This window comes from Anabrus simplex, chromosome 9 (genome assembly GCF_040414725.1).
Source record: "Anabrus simplex isolate iqAnaSimp1 chromosome 9, ASM4041472v1, whole genome shotgun sequence".
Lineage (NCBI taxonomy): Eukaryota > Metazoa > Arthropoda > Insecta > Orthoptera > Tettigoniidae > Anabrus > Anabrus simplex.
In genome coordinates, this window is record NC_090273.1 from 121,218,395 (window position 1) to 121,244,142 (window position 25,748).

Genomic DNA, 25,748 nt, shown 5'->3' on the forward strand with positions numbered 1-25,748 from the left:
ATTAATCACCTGCCTTAGAAAGAACACAAACGTGGCGGTTGTCTGGACCATTCCAGGTAGATCCTTACACGAGAACGAATCACTTGGACATGTCTTAGGATTCTGCGATAGAGAAACATTACTATGTAATTCATGCCATCAGATGGTGAGGTCTAAGATTGCTAATGCTTTGCAACAGAAAGGGTGGCAAGTGTTTGAAGAAAACCCATGCGTTTCCTCAGATGGGTCTACTAGAAGAATGGATATTATAACATATTCTAACACCTCTAGGCATGGCATAATAACTGACCCTTCTGTCCAATTCGGGGTTGGTCTTCAACAAGCTGAGGAGGTGGATAAAGAAAAGAAAGCTGTCTATGAATCTACCATTAATTATTTCAAAGACAGGTATAAGCTAAAATGCGTTGATAGCAGACACCCTCCTGCTGAGAGTCACTATCGATGTAAAATATTAATTATAATGGCAAACACACCCTTTCTACATCGCTACAAATCGACTTCAGTGAATATAGATCAACATACGAATTATCTGCATGTTTACAATATTGCAAACCTTCATTTACAAATTAACTGCTGCTAAATGATACATCATATCGATAAACGGATTGTACCATAAGATGCCTCATTTACCGGCCTAAATGGCTGGTCTGAAGATATTTTCTCCCATCTCATCTATTTATGGGTAAAATTGAGTTAGAAATGTTGAATAGGGTGAAATTTGGGTAAGGATTTTTCACAGTGCATTACTTTCAGGTACTTATGTGACAGCTACAAACATAGAATTTGGCTCACGTATGGATAGTGGTTGGACCAATGTTTGTGTAGAATTAGATAATTCTATCTTTTGTATAAGTGATTTGAACTATGAATTATACGTGTACAAAGAGAAAAATGTAGGTATAATATAGAGGATAGAGACAAATCTAACATGTAGGGAATAGAGTTACAACGAAACGTCGTAGGACCGAAGTTGTAGATCACTCCAAATTCTGAGATTGTGCCATCCGTTTTGTGATACGACTTACTGGTTAGCCACGAAATACCTCGAAACGAAGGTCTGCACCGACATTAAAATTGCTTCAATATTCCAATATTTTTGGGGGGTAAAAAGTGAAATATTTAAAAATCTTGGAAACTTTCTGTTGGTTACAGGCTAAGATGTATAATTTTGCCAAAATTTCAATTTTCTAGCTTGTCTGGCAGATTGTGCCTCAATCTTGCTGGGGGGGGGGGGGGGTAAAAATGAGGACTTTCAAGAAACTAAAGCTAACATATTTGCAGATGGTCATTATTACACCTGAAACCGATAACTGTACAAAAATTTCGCCAAAATAGTCAATGTACAGACACACGGTCATAATGATTTTATTTATATAGATAAGGAATCTGCTCTACATACAACACCTGATGGGCTATGTCCGCTGGACTTTGCCTGCAAAACCGACCATTCATGATATCTCCCTTATTAGTCCTCCTATTGAAAAAATGCACATGAGAAAAAAGTTTTAGAAATGGATTTCCATCAAGGTTGGTCGATTTTCAGTCAGATTGGTCTTGTATATATTGTGGGAGAGTAAAATCACTATTTCGGTTCCCTATAAACCCCCAGACTCTTCTGGGAATTTGATATGGTATGGACCTAAAAACACATCTTTGGACAGTTGGATGTTAAATATGAAGTTTGGTTGAAATATCTCCAGTAGTTTTCAAGGTATGAGAAATACGCTTTACACGCTTCCACTCTTGAGCTGTGTCCAGTGGGACTTGTACCGAAAAATGGTCCGTTAATAATATCTCCCTTATTAATCCTTGTATCAAATTGATCCACATGAGAAAAAAGGTTTAGAAATTGATTTCCATTAAGGCAGGTAGATTTCCATTATCAATCAATCAATCAATCAATCAATCAATCAATCAATCAATCAATCAATCAATCAATCAATCAATCCTGATCTACATTTAGGGCAGTTGCCCAGGTGGCAGCATCCCTATCTGTTGTTTTCCTTGCCTTTTCTTGAATGATTTCAAAGAAATTGGGAATTTATTATACATCTCCCTTGGTATGTTATTCCAATCCCTAACTCCCCTTCCTATAAATGAATATCTCAATTAGCTTTATCTTCATATTGTGATCTTTTCTACTTTTGAAGACACCACTCAAACTTATTCGTCTACTAATGTCTGTTGGACAGGCGGATGCTAAATATGAAGTTTGGTTGAAATATCTCCAGTAGTTTTCAAGTTATAAGAATTACTCTTTACATGCACCTGCATTTGAGTTTAAGTCCGGTAGGACTTGTATTTAAAAACTATCCGTTAATGATATCTCCCTTATTAATTCTCCTATCGCAAAATGCACTGGAGATATTTTAACCAAACTTCGTATTTAGCATCCACCTGTAGGTTTTTAGATCCATACCATGTCAAATTCCTGGAACTATTATAACTATTATGTTTGGTTGTATATATTTTGTGGGAGTTCAAAATCGCGGTTTTGGTTTTGTATAAACCCCCAGTCAATTCAGGGATTTAGAAACAATATCAGTCCTAAAACCTACCCAAGAGCATGTGGATTCTAAACATGAAGTTTGGTAGAAATATATCCAGTAGTTTTCAAGTTATAAGCAAACAAACAAACAAACAAACAAACAAACAAACAAACAAACAAAAAAACAAACAGACAGACAGACACCAAAGCTATATGCAGATGGTCATTATTACACCTGGAACGGATAACTGAGTGAAAATTTTGCCAAAATAGTCAATGTACAGACACACAGTCATTACGATTTTATTTATATAGACTATAGCTATAATTGAATGAGAGGTTTATTGCAGCAAAATGCCAGAATAGATACACAATGTACATACAATAAAAGATATCTAATTGTAGTTAATCACTGTACAATTTTATTAGTGATATTTGTCTTTTTTTGCACATATTAGTATGATACTGGGTACATTGATTGTTGTAAAGTTCACATATACAATCCTCACTCGGAAAGTGAAATCTTTTGTTGGTGCATAGCTTGTGGTGAAAACTATGCACTGCAAATCACGTGATGGCATATTTCTGTTTGTAGTTGGACCGTCTCCAGTCTTTTGTCAGTATGGCATCCGTTGTATAAACAACTATAACTATAATTGTAATGCTAATTAATATTGTCATGGAGTTCTTTGCATTGGGAGGCAGTTTTGTAAATAAATCAGAATGATTAAAATTTTATTTCAAGAAGTAAATTACAAGTAAAAGTTACATTTTGTGAAAATTTATTAAAAATGTATTTGTTTCAAGTAATTTGATTATGTTTATTCAGTTACTTCCTAACTGTGGTTATGTTGTTACATTTACTGCAGACTCTGTAAACTCTCCTCCAAGAGAAGGATCAGTAACATGGATGCTTGTGTAATTAAGCACCAAATCTTGAAATTCACGTAATATTTTAGTTGTTGATATGATCAGGGCCAGCTCAAGGTACAGGTCAGATGGCTGCTGACTTGACGGGGTGCCAGAATGAAGAAAAATAATTACTACATTATGTATTTAATGAAAAACTGATACAGTAAAACTCTCTTCAAGTGCATGTTTACCATGTATTAAACAAGACCACACATCATCTGTACTACTGTACCTACAGATATACTGTGTTGTTGAGTCTCAGGCCTGATGAAGCCATTCAACTATATTTTCTGTAAATATGTTTCCACACTTGAAGCAGCTACCATGACAGCACTAGATGACAGTAGACTCAAAGCAACTGAAATGAAGTTACAGAAAACCAGGAGAGAGAATCAGAACAAGAAAGTTTGGTATGTAAAGGAGTTTGTTGGACGCATTAAAACTGGGTAGACTGAAGTAGTGTGGTCATATGAAGAGAATGACCGATAATTGGACCCCAAGAATATATTTTGATCAGAATGTCCCAGGCAAAAGATCAAGAGGAAGGTCTAGGGACATTTGGGAAAAACAAATCTGAAGAGAACAAAAACTGGTACAGCAAATTTTGGTTGGATCGAACAAATTGGAAAAGGCATATTTATACCCATAGGTGGCTTGCTAGTGCAGAGAAATGATGATGCTACACTTTCTGTTGCACCTTCTGCATTCTGTTATCCTAACAGAATTCTGTTATCATATGTTTTCTTTTTCATATAGTACATAAATGTATTTATTCACAATTAGTTTCAGCAGACTGAAGAACCTAACAGTTATAAATTAAGAACTAAATTTTCAAAAACTTGGATTTCTCACAAATGACTATTACTTCCACTAAAAAGAAAAGCAGGATGCAGAAACTTTGGGAGAAAATACAGGCTTTTTGTAGTATGGTGAAAGTGTATATTTTAAAAAAATTCTTGACATTTTAGCATGGAAAAAGATAATATGAAATTTAGAAAATAATACCATATAATTGTTTAAAACATATTTGATGCACTAGGCTGGACTGACTCCAGTAAAATTAATTTTGATCATGGATGTGGCTATGGTAAGTCACTTAGTATATTATAATGGATGATTTAATTTCAAGTGTTTGAGACCTAAAACCTTCAAAAACCAGATGGGATCAAAGATATCATAAGTGCGCTGGTGTAACAGATTTGTCTGGGCCAGGCATGGATATAATTGCAAAGCTGGCTTCGATTATATTAATCATTTATTCAAATAATTTTATTTTCCTTTACCCATAGGTTAAATTTCTCTTCATTTTAATTAAATGATGGTTAATCCATTTTTGTAAGCACCCATACAATTATTTTGTTTTTGTGTGTTGTAAAAATTACTGTACTATAACAAAAAGGCTTTCAAAAAAAATTATTAAGAAGCTTGTTGTTGTTGGTACATAAACTTATGCAAATTAAATTGTAAGCCGTAATAAACTTTTGTATGTATTCTATAATAATTTTGTGAAATGTATTTGTCTGTTAGATCATAAGATATAAATGCCATTTTCCAAAGCCAACTGTATGAGTTAATTTTCCAGTGTTGAGAAAGAATCCAGTCACGCCATCTATACCTATGAAGCCTCTTTACTGGACACGCATCGTTGTACCTGTTGTCACCCAGCCTGAAGCGGATACTCCTGATTCCCGAAGGTGAGATAAGATTAAACTCTAGGAAATTTTACACACCTTGAAAGATCAGGAATAAACTGCAAAAAAAATCCTTACTTCCTTTGCCAAACAATGTCAAGACAAATTTCAGAACACTTATCTCCATTGCAATATATATACACAAGGACTGTTTTTTTTTTTCAATCTCCGATTAGTCACGAAATTAAAACCACAGTGAGAATCCAGTGAAACATTGAGCAGACATGATGTGCAGTGTCTCTAGTATGCCTGTTGACCGCATCACAACACGCTTGTTAGTTCTGAGTGTGCAGTGAACACGTAAACATGCCTAAGACAGTAGTCTCCCACCAAAATTGAAGTGCGTGCTGTTATTTGATTTCTTCATGCTGAGGGGTGCATTGCAGCCGAAATTCATCGACGAATGAGTAATGTGTACGGTGAAACTTTCATGAGTGTCAGTGAAGTCTGGTCAGTGGTGCAGAATCTTTGAAGCAGAACATACAGACGTTCATGGTGCAGGCGGTCAGGGGAGGAAGCGATTGTCAACCGATGATCTTGTTCAGCAAGTAGATCATATGATTTGAGAAAATTGCATTGCACCCCTTGGGATGAAGAAATCGAATGTCAGCATGCACTTCACATTTGGCAGGAGACTCTATTGTCCTAGGCATATTTACTTGTTCACTGCGTGCTCAGAACTGACAAGTGCAACGTGATGCGGTGGACAGGCATACTAGAGACACTGCGTAACACATCTGCACAATGCTTCATCAGATTCTCACTTTGGTTTTAATTTTGCAACTGATCGGAGGTTGGAAAAAAAAAATAGCCATTGTATAAGCTGTATCAAACGAGGTAAGTGTTCTGAAATTTATATATATTAGAAATTGGTGTTACTGTGCAAGAATGGGATGCCTTTATGACAAGCGTAATCAGCTGTAAGCCGAATTATTAATTTCCTATCCTTCAAGAAGGTTAAAGTACAATTCTTCAGTTTGCCACTTTGCTTTGTTGTACAGTTTTAAACCAATGAGGCAGAGTAAGAAAAATTATGCTGGGTCACAGTCACTCACCCAGCTCCAAACTAATCTCAGTATATTAGCATAGATACTCAACTACTGCAAATGATGGATATGCACAATTCATTTCTAACATTGGTAATATAGAAATTCATATTTTAAAAAATCCATCAGTGTCAACAGTTTTTAAAGTTTTATACTCATTACGTAATGCAAAATTATTTTTATACTTAAAATTGTGTTTAGTGTAAATTGTTTTCAAAAATCTATTATTGTAGAAAAATAATCAATTTCTTTGTCAAAAATAATGTAAATATTCATACATAAAAACAGCATAGATGAAAATTAAATTTGGTACACTGGTGTTTCACAGTGCTGTGGTGCTATTTTAGGATTGGTAGGCACGCCCATGATGCTTATATTTAATCCAAATACATTGGCAAACGGGTGGAAACAATGGCAGAAGAGTACTCAAAATGAGGAGATAAAGGTTAATGGCCAAGTGAATCAACCATGTTTAAGATTCAGCTAACCAGTATATACGTAATTAATGTGTTTTAAATGTAAAGACTGGTTACAGGGTATCGTGGAGCACCATTCTTAATCAACAACTATTTCAGTGCATTTAGTTGGCAGTGGAATTAAACAGCGGCGTGAAGTTTCGCTTGCAAATGGAGAATAGTGAACATCCTATGGTGATTTTGTGTTTCTTTTCTTAGTTAAAAGAATATCCATTTCTTCACTGCTGAAAGTACTTATTAGCAACATGGAAGAACAGAAGAGAAAAAGGTCATCAGATGTTTCCTATTTTAAAACTATTATGGTAGCAGAATTACTGGTCAGACACACAGATGTTATTGAAAATAAAAAGACAGATGGAGTAATAATTAAGCAGAAAGAAGAAATGTGGGAGAAAATCACAGAAGAATTTAAACTATTGATAGCACAAACAGGATAATTTCTCTGCATTGGAAATCGTAGGGTTTTTGCACCGTTTCCAGAAGAAATGAAAGTTTTTATTTAATTTTATGTAAACAAAATCTTTGTACAAATTTTCTGTCATGCAGTTCTTCAAAATGTATTGCCTCTCTACTGCTATACCTTTGGGCTCATTTCCATTCTATTCCAGATATTACAGTTAATCTTCAAAATCATGTTCAAATCTGGCAGCCAGTTTATATTCACTGTTAATCTCTGTTTGTTTGATAACTGCTCAGACTTGACTGTTTAAAGACGGTAATTAGGAATTTAAACAATAATCAGGAATGAAGCCCTGCATCTTTATTTAAACATAATTCTGAGGCCATATGATGATGATGGTGGTGGTGCCCAAATTCAATTAAATGCATACCCAAAATCAATTAAATTTTACTCAGTTGTGACTCGCATGAAATAAGCACTTGCTAAGTTAGTTCTATAATCAACCAATATTGAATTTTAAATATTACTTTCTGAAACACTAATACTCAATATAGAATCCTGGTGTTATTACAGTTAACTGATGACGTACACTTTTGCCCTTCTTCATACTTTCTTGTTCGTTTCAATGTTACTTTTTGTCAATAATTTGTCAATATTTTTTAATTACCATGTCACATGAATAAAATACTAGGACTATTGACTAATTAAGTAAATCTTGTTTCAGTTCCTTAGACACTTCCCTCTCATCGGCTCACCTGTGGGACAAACTGGAGGAGGCAAAGATTGAAAATATTTCAGAATTTGCTTCCCTATTTTCCCGGCAGGTTGTAGAACGAAAGCCAACCAAGAAGAAAGAAGAGAAACCTTCAAAACAACAGGCTGTGAAGATCTTGGACAGCAAACGTTCACAGAATGTAGGAATTCTGGCATCGAGTTTGCATGTGGATTTCTCTGAGATTGAAAATGGTAAAAATCTCATTAGACCTGTCAGCTGTGTTCATCTTTTGTTTTTATATGTCATAAATCTTGTATCATTTACTTTTCTTAAAAAATTGTTGTTGTTGTTGTTGTCCGGAGACAAATTTCTTTCGAGATGGAAATACAATATCAGTCTTATCTTAGAGTACAGTATTTGAAGTTAAGTTTTCCTGTAATTCATAGCCTTTATTTATTCTCTTCGTTCTTTCTTACCTTTCTCATTCCGCGATGCAATACTTCTTTAAATTCTCTTTACTTTAGGGGCTGAAAAATATCTTGGGCACATTTGGATTAAGAGGCAAAACAAAATTTTCAGCTGCTAGTCCTTAGTAATTAGTACCATTGGGAACTTCTTTGTCTCCCACTTCACTGTATAATGCCTTATTCCATCGAGTTTAATTTTTGTGTGATGTATAAACTCTTTCATCGTTTCCAACCGTTTTACTTATCTATACTGTCTGCACAAGTCAGTGTTTAAGAGAGAGGCATCAGGTGAAAGAGGCTTCCATCGTTCTTTGCCTGGAGGTGATGGTCAATCCATCTTCCAGTCTGTCAGAAGGATCACCAACCACTTCTACAAAAACTTTAACTGCTTGATGTCCAATAACGGACCATTTATATTGGTATTATAAATTTACTCATTCAGGACAAATATTTCAGATTCCCTATGGGAATCGACATCTATATCATGTTGCTGCCAATATTTCTCTTCTGTTTTATCTTCCCAATATATGTTAACACTCTTGGTGCCAGGTGGTAGTGTGAGCATCCGCCTTTTAAATTGCCAGAGCCGATCTGGTCGGCCCTTAACAATCCAGTCGGAAGTTGCCAGAGCCGATTACATCGGCTGGCTTAAAATTCTGTGATATACATAATTTTGAGGCAACCTACAGTGACGTGCATAATTTTGTTACAACCTGTAGTAAAGGGGATACACGTTATTGTGTGTCTGACCTTGCTTTGGCAATTCTAAGAGGGTGTTACAGCTTTCACAAGAGTCGTTTCCTGTATTTACAATACCACTAACCCGTCTGTAAGGGATTGCTCCTTGCAGTGAGTGGATTTGTGACAGCAAAATGGCAAGTTCTTCACCTGATATTCTTCAGGTATTGATGACGATAAATTAATGCAGTATTTGGAACAATACGAAGTTAACTCGGATGATTTATCGGATAGCAATAGTGAATTTAGTTCAGAGAGTAGCGACGAAATTATACCGGACACGCCCGCGGAATCACCGCAGCTAAAGAAGAGACGTTTAATCGTTTCTAACGGCACTAAAACTACTCTGAATATGGTGGTAGATGAAACTAATGATAATGAATATGATGATGAAGTCTCTGGAGAACATTTTGTGGAAATTTGTCCCAATGAAACCAAAAACATTCCTCAACCTCCTCTCTCTTTCAAGGAACTTCTTGGACCTAACATGCCCCTCCGTCTGATTCTCCGCCCATATCATACTTCAATTTACTTTTTACTTTCTGTCTGCTAAACCTTATAGTCACATATAGACCTCTATCATTATGTAAATTCTGGTCTCCGTGGGCCGAGTGCAGCGTGCCTGCCTCTCACCCGGAGGTCAGGGGTTCGATTCCCGCCCAGGTCAAGAATTTTCACCTGTTCCTGAGGGTTGGTTCGGGGTTCACTCAAACTAAGTGACCCTAAGTGATTGCAATTGAGGAGATATCTGAGCGGAAAACCAAGAATAATTACTGAGAGGATCCGTCTCGCTGATCGTGATTCACCGCGTAAACTGCAGGTATCCAAACTGAGCAGTGGTCGCTTAGTAGGCCAAAGCAAATCAGGGCTTCAGCGCCATACATTTCTTAATTTCGTAAATTCTTTTGTATTGTAAAATTATTTTTCTAATAGATACTTCAACCGAAAACAAGAAAATAATTTTTTTCTGAAAACAAAAACTATAATATCAACTGTTATTTTTTTGTTATTTAATAATTCAGAATTATTTTAAAACTGTGTTGTCCACACGTAGAAAATTTCTTGTCAGTATTTGCCAAACATCGATACATATACGCGAATTTTATCGGTGAGTAAAATTGTCTTGTTTTTACTAGTGACATATGTTTGAATTTTTAATTTTTATGTTTTTATTTTTCTCGTTCAAATTAGTTATTCTATAGAATTGCGTTTAGAAATACATCATACATAATTACGTATATTCTTTTGTATCGCAAATGATTTTTTCGCTGTAGATATTGAGAGAGAAAGTGCGGAAATGTTTTTCTCTTCCTAAAAATAAACGTTATCGACAACTATAAATCAACAATAAAACGTTTTTGACTCTTTATGTCACTCTAAACCAGTTTATTATTCTACGCAGTCGATATGTAGAAATTTTCATGCCGGTATTTACTATACACCGGTAGATATACGCGAATTTTAAAATTCATGTATTTCCACTGAAAACGGCCTGGCACTTTATAGTAGTAGAGTGGAGGCAGAGCTCTGGCCTCTTCCAGCTGATGGGGAGCGGCCGACCAGATCGGCTCTTGGCTCCAAGAGGGTTAATCATAATCATGTTATTTTTCAAAGATCAATGGAAATTCACTAATTATGTATGTCTGTTTTCTCTAAATTTCTGTTCAGTTTTAAATTGTAAATCACAAAACACTATAAAAAATAAAAGCTAATGGTGCTTCTTAGTGTCTTTTGGCTCCTGGATTTGGAGTTCTTTTCATATGATACTGAATGAACTGAAAAGAAAAAAAAAAGCAAAGATCCTTCTAAGTTAAGAACTATTTTCACTAGTTAACTAAAGATAACATGTATGTTTTATTATTTATTTACAATTTGCTTCACGTCGCACCGACACAGATAGATCTTGTGGCGACGTTGGGATAGGAAAGGGCTAGGAGTGGAAAGGAAACGGCGATGGCCTTAATTAAGGTACATCTCCAGCATTTACCTGGTGTAAAAATGGGAAACCATGGAAAACGGTCTTCAGGGCTGCTGACAGTGGGTTTTGAACCCACTGTCTCATGAATGAAAGATCACAGCTGCGCGCCCCTAACCGCACGGCCAACTCGCACGGTACATTTATGTGAAGTTATCCAGGTGCATTGAGAGTTTAGAACATAATGCATATTGAAATATATTGTCCTTATATATCTTGTAGCCAACGGCCGTAGCCGTGTTGAAACACCGGATTCCGTGAGATCTCCGAAGTTAAGCAACATTGGGCGTGGTCAGGAGTTGGATGGGTTGCCACGCGCTGTTGGTGGGGGGTAAGGGAATGGAGGAGCGGAAAGGAACTGGCCACCCTACCGCACGTAAACTCCGGCTCAGGAACACCTCTGCTGAGGTTCGGACCTGCCTTCGGGCAGAATAACCCTTACCTACCTATATATCTTGTCATCACATTATTGACTTGATACATCGTACAATATTACGTGATAATTGTTTCAAGAAGAAGTACAAATAGTCAATCATTCTCTATATAAAACTAATCAGAGAGAAAAATGGAAGGGATCTGACACTTCGAAAACTAAAGGTGTCGGCCCAAGGAAGACAAGACGCCATGAAGGGCGTGAAAATGAAAGATTCCCTAGGCCTTGATAGCTAATATCGTCAGGGTCAGAAAAGAACAAGAGTTGACCAAGGGAGGTCGGATAAGATAGATGAAAGTGAGGAACCTTGCACAATTAAATGGAAGCAATGCCAGGACTCAGCTAAGGGTCTCATGGTTGTCTATTCACGCTCCCAAGTTAAGAGCCCCTGAGGCCCCTTTCAGTCGCCTCTTACGACCGCGGGTGTTATTTTACTGCCTCACCCACAGGGAGAAAATGTGTACCCTTGGGAGTGCTGAGTACAATGCATAATAATATCAGCAACTTGTTAGTAGTATTATGCCTGCATTCCTCAGAAAGCATGCTGAAGCAACTCGAATATTTATCAAGCAACGTCATCATGCCAGACAACGGTATATTGTTGTTTGGTACTTGTGTGGAAAGTGCCAGCAGCGATATATCGTTTGAACAGCATGCCTTACAGTCTGCATTTAGCATGATTATGAATGTTAGATGGCAATATCTTACATTATGTTTCCATAGAGTAAAGAGTGTAGTTTCTAATTTTATAAACATATGGCTCATTTGTTCATTTATTTACGCACATTGGATTTCTGAATTTCATGTGTTTCTCTGATCATGTAACAATTGGCAGTTTCATACTGGTAACGGTAATTACCCAATGAACTACCAAACTGATACTTTTCAAATTCTCTGTGTTTATTCATTTGGATGGCTGCATTGCAGAGAGATTGCCACATTTTATTTGTAATCTAATTTTGAATTACTTTTATTGCTGTTTTTGAAATTTTATTTTTTGTTTTCAAAGTGTTGAGAAAATACTTTTAAAAAATTTCGAGAATTAATGGTATTGTGATCATTGTCGGTAGTAAGTACATACCATCCTCATAAAATTATAAATTGTAAATTATCTGGCACTTTAAATAGGGACTTGAAAAATGCTGATAATCAGCCTATCATTCTTGGCACATTCTCAGCATGAGAGCAGGGCATTTAGAGGGATAATATAAGACTGAAGAGCAAGAAATGTTGATCATTATTCACTTCTTGACACAAAACTTGAGCAGACTCTTACAGAGAAGAATCAGTGTTAAACTTTCTGTAATTATTTCATCCTGTGCTAAAGTCATTCATAATAAAATATACACACGTGAATAATCCCTGCCATCAAATAATTCCTATACCCTTAGTTTTAGGAAGTGAAATTTTGAAATTTATTTTTTGTAATTCATAGTTTTGTTAGATATTAATATTGAAAACTATAAATACTACAGCACAATAAATACATCTGGTCTGCATTATCAATTTGTAAGAATAAATATGAAATTCTCTGCTGCAAACCGATAAAATAACCTATGGAATTTCACATTATTTTCTTCATAATTGTCTGGAAGATATTGTGCAGTGCTAGTTTTCATATAAACACTGAAAGTATTTTTTTTATAACACACGAGTCATCCATGGCTAGCCTTACAAACCATAATTTTTAACTATCTTACTTTTGCTATAGCTTTCGACAGACACATTTCGCTTATGACTGTGAATCCAAACTGTCCCTTTTCGATCACATATCGTTTTTTATTTCTGTAAATATTGCCTTTGTCTACAAAATGCCCAGCGGTTACTATTCGTCTGTTCAAGGCTAGTTTTATTTTACCTCCAATCTCATTATGGAGCTTTTGTCCTCATTGTACTTTCTTCCCAAAGTGTGATTACCAATTTGCTCTGCCTCTTCAATAACGCAAAGTTTTCCTTTAGCTGTGAACGGCATACATTGAGAACTTGCTCCAGTCATCCTAAACACATGATACTACTGAAACTGATGCCATGAAAATGATGGGATATGTACGAAGTATTCTTGTTTTTAACAGGAACAGATTTGCCAACAGAGTGAGCAGAAAAATACCAGGTTCCAACTTTCTAATTCCTGTATCAATGTTCGAAGTGAGCAAATTTCTTTTCTTAAGAAAGGCCTTCCTTGCTTGAGCTAGTCTCCAATTTTATGTCCTTACTTCTGCCATCATTAGTTATTTTACTACCCAAGTAACAATATTCATGCACTTTCTTTAAGACTTAATTTCCTTATCAAATATTTCCTGCATCACCTGACTTCATTGGACTGCACTCCATTACTCTTGTTTCGGACTTATTTATTTTCATTTGTACTCCTTACCCAAGACTCTGTCCATACCATTCAGCAATTTCTCCAGATCTTTTGCAGTCTCAGATAAAATAACAATATCATCAGCAAATCTCCTTGGATTGTGATTCCATCTCCAAATTTCTCTTTGATTTTCTTTACAGCCTGTTCTATATAAAAATTGACAAGGAGGGAGCAGGTTATAGTAAATATGATTTAAATTGATTCTAAAATTATTTATAGTATCACACTGTTATACTGGCAAAGTGTCGATAAACATCCGTGTATTAACTAATCAAGAAATCTGTATGATAATGTGCCTCTTCCTTTCAGTCATTCTCTACATAACATATTTTTTAAACATGTGTGTGTGTCAAAAACTTAAGATTTACATCTCTATTACAGCTCTATCTATATTCCTTCTACATTGAAATACAGAATATAAATTTAGAATATTTTAAGAAGGAGAGATTTTTTAAAAATTTAAAAATATTTTATGTACAATTGACAATTCTTGTATATTTATTTGTAACTTACTGGATAGTATGTTATTAATATGTAATTTGATCACGTCCTCAGAATATTTTTTTAACTTCTTGTTGCTAATGAAGAGAATGTAATGGTGTTCTCAAAATGTACTATAGATTGATATGTGTTAAATTGTTTTTTTATTATTATTGACAAGGCGGACTCATAACATCATCTGTGTTTTAAGTGTTGCGTTTATAGTCATGCTCATATTTGGATGAATGAGAAATTTTCAGCCAATCTCCTTGTGTGTCAGAAATGTACATAATGAAATAGAATAACATTGACAAGCTACTATCTGCATCTCATAAGTTATGAATTTCATTACGGACCGTATTGACAATTGATCACTATCAAAGGGTAGGAAGGGTCCACCTATTCAATACTATTAGTTCGTATTACAAGATATTAGAATCATTCCGTATTGACGGTTTTCACTTTACAGTGGCGAAATGGTATATTGTCTTATAACACTGGGACTAGTTTCGACCCCATATATATTGTTCAAAGATATGAGCTTCATTGATGTTTCCGTATTGAACTGATATGACACAATTTATAGTCTTAATTTAAACCATTGATGAAGTCTGAATAACATATCTACACTTTAAACTCAATAACACATCAAAAGTGTTGTGGCTGATGGCAAACTATTTTGTCGTTTTTACAGCAGCCATTGTTTTTGAGTTGATCTGGGAGTTAGTATTCTTTTCTGTGTAAACACTGATATAATTTAAACCGTTGATGAAGTCCGAATAACATATCCACACTTTAAACTAAATAACACATCAAAAGTGTTGTGGTTGATGGCGAACTATTTTGTTGTTTCTACAGTAGCCATTGTTTTTGAGTTGATTTGGAAGTTGGTATCCTTTTCTGTGTCATATCAGTGTTTATATTATTATTGGTTATGTGTGTGCTTATGTCTTCCAATTGGAGCATGGCTGAAGATGACCCAATATATATGGGGTCGAAACTAGTCCCAGTGTTATAAGACAATATACAAACTAATAGTATTGAATAGGTGAATCCTTCCTACCCTTTGATAGTCACTATCTGCATCTGACGAGAAGTCGTGGAAGCTTGTAGGTGTGACACGAGTAACAGTACTACACTCTGAGCTACAAACATTCGTCATGACAAGCGGTGAAACAGGTGCATGTTCATTATTAAACTGTTCATGTGTGAGTAAAGCACAACTGTACTACCACTCTGAAACTATACAACAGCACTTCTATTCTCAAGAGTCACTACGGACGGAACAGATGTTTTTTGTTAGGCCTTGAGACTTGAAATAGGCACATGCATGCAACAGCCATGCTCACCCCTCGCACCCTTTTCTTGTCAGATGACCATAGTATAAAGTGTAAAAAAAGAAAAGAAAATTATAATATATTTTAATGTCACTTCTAATGTAAAAAAATGGTAATTATTTATTTCCATAAATTTTGGTTACAGAAATTTGATTTTTTTTTTTTTTTTTTTTTTTTTCAGCCATATACAACTTTGATACTTCAGTAGTGAATATGGAAGCATTGCAGCAAATATATGAAGCAGTAAGTAATGAACTGATTAATTCCTTTTAGACACTTCCTACCTATATGTGTAGCTCAGGAACATAGTTGCTTCTGGCGTTATATTTCCTGCCAGACAGTTCAAACTTGTGCCACACATTTGTGTAGACTTTGTTCTCTCCATTACAACTGGTTAAAGCTCTAATAATTTCCAAGGAGCTGCAATACTTCATTGTCAAGTGTTGGTGTGTACCCTTCCCGTCAAGGGATGGAAATGGTTTCAGATATTTTCATGAAGTAGAATACACAATCCATGACATTTAACTGTTAAAATGCTCTGTAATTAGAATGTACAGGGTCTCTCGTATAAACTAAGATGGTTGAAGTGACGATTTTACTCTCCAATACCTAACCTGCGGTATGGGAGGTGCGCGCATAGTTCTTGACCCTGCAAGCAGCCTGCACATGTTCGACCGCACAAGCATCAGTTGCCAGTCTCAATCTCAGTTGTTAACATGGCGAGACTGTTATCATTGCAACACCGTATTTTCGCATGTAAAAGTTCTGGTTTCATCTTAATGGTCGTGTGAACAGTGATAACTCTCGCTATTGGTACACAGAAAATCCTAATGGTGTTTATGAAGTCCCTCATTATGATAGGAAGATTGGTGTTTGGTGTGCTGTTAGTGCAAGACGAATAATTGGGCCTATTCTTTTTGAGACAACAGTAAATGCAAAGAGGTACCAAGATGACATTTTGACACTGTTCGTCCATCAATTAACGGAAGAAGAAAAACCGTGTGGGTGGTTGCAGTAAGATTCAGCCCCTGTTCATACAGCGGACGATTCCATTTTTACTATCTCGGAAGTGTTTGCAGACAGAGTGATCAGTGCTGGTCTATTTCCCCCTCGTTCTCCAGATCTAACAATTGTGATTTTTACTTGCGCGGTAAACTGAAAGAAAAAGTGTATCAAACAAATCCCCACACATTGGAGAAACTGAAAGAAAACATTACAGATGAAATGTGAACCATTACAGTGGCAGAACTCAATCGTGTCAGTCAGAATGTGATTACCAGGTACAGTGCCTGTATAACCTAGGGAGGACAACATTTCCAGCATCATTTATAAGATATGATTTCATATAAGATTGTATACATGTACATGCTTAAAGCAGAGTGGCCGTGCATGACCCAAGTTTGGCTGAGGCAGTGCAGAGTACAAACACCATGTGTTCAGCCTTAGTTTATATGAGCGACCCTCTATTTAAGGCTTTAACCTTATCCACACTATTCAGTTTAGTTGTGCTTCATATGAGGATACTGGATTTTTTTTGTTTTCTGTTTTCGTGGCTATATTCACGTTTTTGCTGAAAGATTTTAAAATTAATCTTTACCATGTGCTTTTATTTTTATCTTCAAATATACTATTAGGAATCTTCTGAGAATAATTGTTGAAAACATCTTTTCAAAAAATAAAAAGTAACTTTTATTATTGCTTGCATAGGAAAATTGATAACACAAATGAGAAATAGGAAAAGATACATTATGTTATAAGGTTACAATATTCATTTTTTTCATTAGGAGGGTCAGAAAAATTCAAGTACAGTGCCATTCCTAGTTCTTTTTTCTTTTTTGTTTGTTTTAAAATTCTTTACAGTGCACCAATACACTTAGGTCTTATGGTGACGGTGGGATAGGAAAGGCCTAGGAGTGGGGAGAAGTGGCCATGGCCTTAATTAAGGTACAGCCCCACTATTTCCCGGATGCAAGCTCATAGCTGTGCACCCCTCACCGCACAGTTTAACTTGCCTGGTCCTAGTTTTTAGTTTGAGCTGTCTGGAATGGAATTTTTGGAAGATACAGACCAACATCACACATCTCACATTTCCATGTACTCTCATTTTTTGTACCCTAAGATCAGTATTTTATTTCCGGCATCTGAACAGAACTTACATACTTGTTGTCCTTTTCTTCTTCTCTGTACTGGGTATCTTGCCTGGGAAATGCTTCGTTGTCATCCATGTTGCAAAAGATGGTTGTGGTAAAGTACTCTCTCATTCCGTTGCAGCACTGTCGGCAAGAGAAATTGACACTTCTTTTATGAACTCTGCACGTACCTGCATTTCATTTTAAACTGTAACTTTTTTTCTGCTTCTGAATCACTTGTCTTCCATTTCTAATCTCTAATTTATCAAAATCTCCGTAATGTCGTCACTGGACAACTTGCTGACAGTCATTTCTCGTGGAGCTTTGCCTAATAGCAACCAATTACCATGTAGGTACAGGCACCACAAGTATTTTCTGATAGGTGCTGTGATCTAGTGTACTTTTTGTAAACACTACACCACATGCTGAACAAACGGCATTAATTTAAACTAAAAACCTACTGTAATACAAAAAATTAAATGTGAAAATGATTGGTGCTCGGGCATACAGAACGGAATGGCGCATGGCTTTCAGTTCTGGGAGTGTCCGAGGACAAGTTCGGCTTGTCAGGTGCAAGTCTTTTGAATTGACGCCCATAAGTGACCTGCATATCATGATGAGGATGAAATGATGATGAAGACGACACACACACCCAGCCCCCGTGCCAGCGAACTTAATCAATTATGGTTAAAATTCCCGACCCTGCTGGAAATCGAACCTGAGGCCCCTGTGATCAAAGACCAGCACGCTGATCATTTAGCCATGGAGCTGGACGGGCAGACAGAGGAAAGTGTTAAAAGAATGCAAATTGATTTAGGAAGAAAGAAAAAAAAGAAAACATACAGGGAAGTAAATGTGTCACCCTTAATACTGAAAATCTTCAGCAATATGTCTCACTTAAATGTTAAAATATTGTGTAATTACAGAAGATAGTTGATATCAGACTTACTGCGTAATGCTTCTGCCATCTGATGAGCTGGAGCTACAGATCTACTGTTGTGAGCAGTATTACATCTGACCTTGTAGATATGTGAATGTCATTTGGGAGTCATGAAATGGCACTGGAAATCGGCAATTATTTGGAAGGGTACGCTATGACCCTTCTCCATGCTAGTTTTTCAAATACGCGTATAGTGAAATGTACCTGGCAGGGTCAAAACGGAAGACAATCATCACATTGGATGATGCGTATGTCCATCGCACTGGTAGTGGTAACATTTGGGCAATTGCAAACTGTGACATCAGTGATATGGGGTGAAGCAACTTTATTCAACACTGCCACGATAGTTTCTTGCATGGGTTTATGGTTGTCGCAGGATTAAGTCAATGATACACAAGGTTGAAAGAAAAGTGAATGCAAAATACTTCCAGAAAATATTATGACATCTACCTATTGGACTAACATCCACAATTGTATATAACAGACCCTAATGAGGTACGGATCCATATGAACAAGTCTTCAAGACATACCACCAGAACATCAGGAAAAGGAATGGGAATTTCAAATTCATATAATTCTGTTTCAAGACATTCCAGTGAAGAGTCCTAATGCCAGTCCAGTGTACTTCTGTGCATTTGGTCTACTGCAAATGGGATTTCCAACATTGCTGTCTGTGCACCCTGGATAGTTTATGGAAAGCTTTTGGTGAGATATGGGACACATTTCCATGCCTTTTATCCTCTGCAGTTTGCTTCAATGGAAAGTTTGGTTTCAGGCGATAATCCACAGAATTTGTAAGTAATGTATATGAAAGTAGCAAGAATGTTTGCTGGTTGTGGGAACAGTGACAGGAGGGTACTCTGAATGAGGAGATAAAGGCTAGGTTAGGAGCAAACGTGATGGATGAAGCTGTCTGCATAAATCTGCTTTTGGTGGTTATGTCATGTGAGACTAATAGAGGAGGTTAGGTTACCAAAGAGAAGAATGGACTCGGTCATAAAGACTGTTGTTGTTGTTGTTGTTGTTGTTGTTGTTGTTGTTGTTGTTGTTGTTTGAGTCATCAGTCCATAGACTGGTTTGATGCCACTCTCCATGCCACCCTATCCTGTGCTAACCTTTTCATTTCTACGTAACCATTGCATTCTATATCTGCTCTAATCTGCTTGTCATATTCATTCCTTGGTCTACCCCTACCGTTCTTACTGCCCACACTTCCTTCAAAAACCAACTGAACAAGTTCTGGGTGTCTTAAGATGTGTATTATCATTCTATCTCATCTTCTCATCAAATTTAGCCAAATCGATCTCTCACCAATGCGATTCAGTATCTTTTCATTCATAATTCGATCTATCCATCTCACCTTCAGTATTCTTCTGTAACACCACATTTCAAAAGCTTCTATTCTCTTTCTTTCTGAGCTGGTTGTCTTCCATGTTTCACTTCCATACAATGCCACGCTCCAGATGAAAGTCTTCAGGAACATCTTTCTAATTCCTACATCAATGTTTGAAGTGAGCAAATTTCTTTTCTTAAGAAAGCTCTTCCTTGCTTGTACTAGTCTGTATTTTATGTCGTCCTTACTTCTGTCATCGTTAGTTATTTTACTACCGAAGTACACTATTCATCTACTTGCTTTAAGACTTAGGCTGCGTGCACACCGAGCGCGCGTCGCATAGTGTGTCACGTGTTGCTCAACACTAAGCGTCATGTTAAACATAACCAGTGCTTTGTTCCTAAGCCAGATGTTCATACTGTCCACGCTCTGCTGCGCTGAACGCCTAACTTACAGCTAAGCGAAGCGCCAGACATCGCGCAGTGTTGGTTAATTGCTTTAGCGTTATCCAGCTGGTTCTGAAGCTATGGAATAAGAAATTATTCATGGTGTTTCAAAGAGAAGAAATATGGAACCCAAGACACAAAAACTGTAAAAATGTAACTGTTTTGCATTCCTACAGTAAACATATACAGTTGAAGGGTCAGGGGAAAAAAGCAGGAGAGTCAATTTGTGTACAACTTGAGAAAAAGCAACTTTTGTGCTGGACTTCCCTAGTTCTTTCCCCTAACAGCGAAACTTTGAGTGCTAATTTCTCCTGACTAGCCTGCTTTTTTTTCTATTTGCGACGGCTGATTAGATGCGCATGATCACTCTGAAGCGGACTGTAACAATATCTCAATTTCGATGAAAAAGTGACTTACCTGGTTTTTTCCCCCGACCCTTCAGTTACTTCTATTGTCACACTTTACTGAGCTTAACATTGTGACAGGATGAAATTGCGTATGGATTTTAGTGTCGGAAGTGTCCAAGGAGAAGTTTGGCTTGCCAGGTGCAGGTCTTTTGAATTGACGCCCGCAGGTGACCTGCGTCATGATGAGGATGAAATGATTATGAATACACACATACGCTCAGCCCCCATGCCAACGAAATTTGCTAATTATGATTACAATTCCCGACTCTGCCAGGAATCGAACCCGGGACTCCTGTGACTAAAGGCCAGTACGGTAACCATTTAGCCGTGGAGCCGGACACTTTGTGACAAAGTGCATAGAATCTCCCAGACTCTGTCATATTGGTTTATAATTTTGCCAAAGGAGGGTGGGAACATGAAGAATATCACTCTGCAGGCTAGTATTGGGCTTGGAAGTAAATATTTTTGTTTATGAATTATATTTGTCACACATTTACTCCACTCTTGTTACGATGATAAATTGTGTATACTAATTGTAATGATATTGCAAAATACTAATTATAATTATTATATAAAGAGCGTGATTTAGCCGGAAATTTAATTTCCAAGGTGTTTGCTGCCTGGTGTTCCTAGACAATTGGGAAAATTGTATTTCTCCCAATACTTCTCTGCTACTTGTCGCCACATTTCAGTTGCAGGGTTTGGAAGGTCAAAGATATTTTTTGTCATTCTTAAGTAATCATAAAATTTATCGTGATAAAGTCTGGCATCTCTGTACAAATGACGGAATTCTCTGAAAGTAATTCGTTCTTCATTAAATTCATGAACCCACTTTCGATTCTTCTTTCTGATTTTCAATTTTAGATAACTGTTATCCATCAGTAAACTGTTTCTAGTGTACTTGGATAATGACATTCATTTGTGACCACCCTAAAATACCTCGCGCCAAACTAAGCTGAGAGCACGGCGTTAAGTTTTTGGTGTGAACAGCAAGCACGCCTTGCGCTATGCATAGCATTTTATGCTACACGCGACACACTATGTGAAGCGCGCTCGATGTGCACGCGGCCTTAATTTCTTAATCTAATATTTCCTGCATCACCTGCCTTCGTTCGACTGCACTCCATTACTTTTGTTTTTGACTTATTTATTTTCGTCTTGTACTATTTACCCAAGACTTCATCCATATCACTCAGCAACTTCGTGTGATCTTCTGCAGTCTCAGATAAAATCCTCTCCATGGATTGTGATTCCCTTTCCAAATTTATTTTAGATTTCCTTTACTGCCTGTTCTATGTAAAGTTTGAAAAGGTGGGGAGACAGACTGCAGCCTTGCCTCACTCCTCTCTTGATTGCTGCTTCTTTTTCAAATCCCTCGATTCTTATCACTGCCGACTGATTTTTATACAGATTGTAGATCATTCTTCATTCTCGGTATCTGATCCCAATCACCTTCAGAATCTTAAGACTAAGAGAAGCATAACGGACATGGGTGACGATTGCTAGACCTGGTTTTACTGAGTGAGTGGCTGCGTGGTTTGAATCTCGTAGCTGTCGACTTTCTTTCGGGACATAGCGAGTTCAAAGCACACTGTTGATGGTTTCTGTGATTTCCCATTTTTAAACCAGACATATGCTGGGGCTGTACCTTTATCAAAGTCATGGTCAATTCCTTCCCACTCCCAGCCCTTTTCCTGTCCCATTGTCACCTTAAGACTTATCTGTGTCAGCGTGACATAAAGCGAATTGTGTATCGGGGGGGGGGGGGGGGGAGAGGGAGGTGATTTAATGATAAGTCTTTTAATGACTATGTATGTCTGTATGTATGTATGTATGTATGTATGTATGTATGTATGTTCAAAAATGAAAGAGGAATGTATTGGATACCTCAGGAAAACACTGTTTAGAGTTTTCAATCAGTGTTTTTGAAATTTATTCATGCTAATTTTGGTGGCTAATTTCAGAGAGCAACAGCAGAAGAACTGGAGATGATTCGTGCTCACACAACCAGCAAACCTGATGTGCCTCTTGATAAGCCAGAACAGTTCCTTCATGAACTTGCCGAGATACCCAACTTTGCTGAACGTATTGCGTGCTTTATGTTCCAAGCAGAGTTTGACGATGGTATCTCATCTATAGAAAGCAAGCTCAACAATATCAAATGTACCTGTCAGGTAAGTAAACAATGCTGTATGGAGAGCCTGTTGTTTTTTTATTCTTACTCCACCAGATTCAAACATCTTCACCTTATTACTTGCATTCAGTACACAATAATCCAAACAATCATTTCAAATCAATTTCCCAACCCTCTTTAACAATATTAATGGGAGATGCAGGGTTGACATATCGTCTGGATCCTTGACTGAATGGTCAGCATAGTGGCCTCCAGTTCATAGGAACTTGGGTTCGATTGCCTTCAAGATTGGGAATTTTAGCCACATTTGGTTAATTCTTCTGGCTTGTGGGCTGGGTGCTTGTAATCGTGTTGAAAAAAAACTTCATTTACATGCAATACATCACACTACTAATCATCACACAAATATACAGTAGTAGTAGTAGTAGTAGTAGTAGTAGTATTTATTCACTCATTATGTTGTTTACATATTTGCAGGACTCTGTTTCTTATATACATATCTCTTCTAATAACATTAATACTTGAGAAAAATAAATCTTGTAATTAACTCTTACATATATTACAGAAGTAGTATTATTATTATCATATTAATACTTAAAATAAAATGAATAGGATTGGCATAAGGAAGGACTTCTGGTTGTATTACTGGGAATGTGGTGATGGTGATGATTATGTTTTTAATAGGAAATACAACTGGGCAACCATCTTCTGTTAACACTAATTAGAAGGGAAAAGAGGAGTTCCAACACTTTGAAGATTGAAGGTGTCGATAAAAGAAAGGAAAGGGCCATGAAGGATGTGAAAAATCTAAGAGTCCTTGGGCCTTGTAAACTTATCACTGTTGGTGCCAGAAGAAAGCTACAGTTGATCAAGGGTGGTTGGATCGGAAATATAAAGATTAAGGAGCCTGCCATAAGTAAGTGGTGGAGTGACACGTTTGGTGTTTATCCGTCAAAATTCATTAAAACTCGGCCATAGATTCGGTTTACTCTGCCATCTAGTAGGCCTGGAGTAAAATGGAATGTAGAAATTGATGAGCAGGCAGCCAGAAGACATGGTAGCTGAGGTCATACTGCTATTATTATTCTTGTTGTTATTATTGCACCATCCTGAGGGGGTTTCTTTCTTGCACCATATTGGGCAACCATTTTTAATATGTGCGCCAGATTGGGCGACCTAACAATTTCTCCGGCTATTTTCCCCTCAATCACCCATCACTCCTACAGATCATTAAATGGATGAATGCATATAATAAAATTGATGCTAAGTGTCGGTAGCTATGTTCGCTTTAAATACTCATCGTATAAACAGTTATTGCATCATAGAATTTTAGCGATGTCGTAACCTTCATTTTTCCTATCACAATATTTGATATGGTAATCTTTAAATTGCCACGCGACACCTCTCAGGGATAATTAAATTGCATCTGCGAACCATACTATTTTTACATGAGATCAGCTGAGACACCATATTTCCTTTTCAATAAATTACTATCGATACCATTCATCATCCAGAATCAATATCAAGTTTTCCAAGTCCAATCATTCGAAGAAAAGAAAATAAAATAAATAAAGATTTTTTAAAATGAATTAATTCAAAATTATTTATATCATAATGATATTAGCCTATCTCCTAAATAATAACATCTAAATTGGATAATCTATAATTTATTTCATGATTCTAGAATCATAAAAGAAAATCTGATAATATTTATCAACATCAACTTTCTTCCTCCTCTCTATAAAAGAAAAATTAAATTTGAATCTATCTTCGATTTGTTTCAACTATTCTTCATGCATCCATTATGCATATCACAGAAATAAAGGATAAATTCTCTTACTTACATAATTCAAAAATAAATATCGTAACTGTTGAAAACGTAGTATAACATTTTTGGGTTAACAATAAATCTAAGTCCCTAAGCCTAATTAAACTTCATAATAAAATTGTGTAATCTGAGTCCATCAGTTCTTGTTTCTTTCTTTTATAAAAAAATGCTTATTTTCATCACTATCAAATTGATATTCTGTCATAAACACATGTTATAACGTTAGCAATCGCAAGTAAGTTCCAAATATATATATCAGCTCAAAATGGCTATTTCAAATATATATATAGTTCATTAAATGAGGAATATTGGTCACCTTGACCATGTCATTTGGTTAAAATATTCAAATAACACCTTAAAATTAAATGTAGGTATCGTGTAAAGAATAATTATAATCGTAGTTCAAATAGAAATTATATCTAACATGTTTTATGGTTTACCAGGTATCAAGAATTCCGTAGGAATGCATTTACTACCTATTTTATCTAATTGTGGTAGAGATTTAAATTATGGGATTGTTCTATGAATTAAATTCATTCTCGACAACAAACTTCCAATATTATTCAGTACAACGTTGATATATATTATCTATGAAGACAACAAGTTTCCCTTCTTTTATTTCCTACTTGGATATTTCCTATGAAGACAGTTTACGGTAACCCATATACGAAATCTGCGATGTATTTCATTGTATTCGTGTACCGCTAACCCAATATATCTCGCATTACCATATTAATATTTTGCCGCATATGTCAAACATCACCATTGGCCAGTAATACTCCGTATTTACCGCCAAAATTATCCATAAGCATATCTATCTCTCCATTTACCAATATTAATTATCATAATATATCATTATTTACTCCCATAAACATATCTCAGCGAATAATTATTCATAAATCCACATTAACATGCCACTCAAATCATAACTTCCCTACGTAAACATTTATCATTTCCAACATGACGGCAAATCATCTTAACATCTCATTAAAGTACTGTAACGGTACT

At 36.3% G+C, this 25,748-nt stretch overlaps 1 protein-coding gene across 6 annotated transcripts in view; it reads left to right on the forward strand.

Moving 5' to 3' along the window:
• The window catches only part of LOC136880952 (formin-2), a 351,200-nt gene that overhangs the window by 288,324 nt on the left and 37,128 nt on the right, over positions 1 to 25,748 (forward strand). For all 6 annotated transcript variants that reach the window (XM_067153494.2, XM_068229198.1, XM_068229197.1 and 3 more), the window contains 4 exons: positions 4,983 to 5,094; positions 7,738 to 7,979; positions 15,705 to 15,766; positions 22,743 to 22,952. In XM_067153494.2, the coding sequence (XP_067009595.2) occupies positions 4,983 to 5,094; positions 7,738 to 7,979; positions 15,705 to 15,766; positions 22,743 to 22,952 (626 nt within the window). The remainder of the gene's footprint in view (positions 1 to 4,982; positions 5,095 to 7,737; positions 7,980 to 15,704; positions 15,767 to 22,742; positions 22,953 to 25,748) is intronic.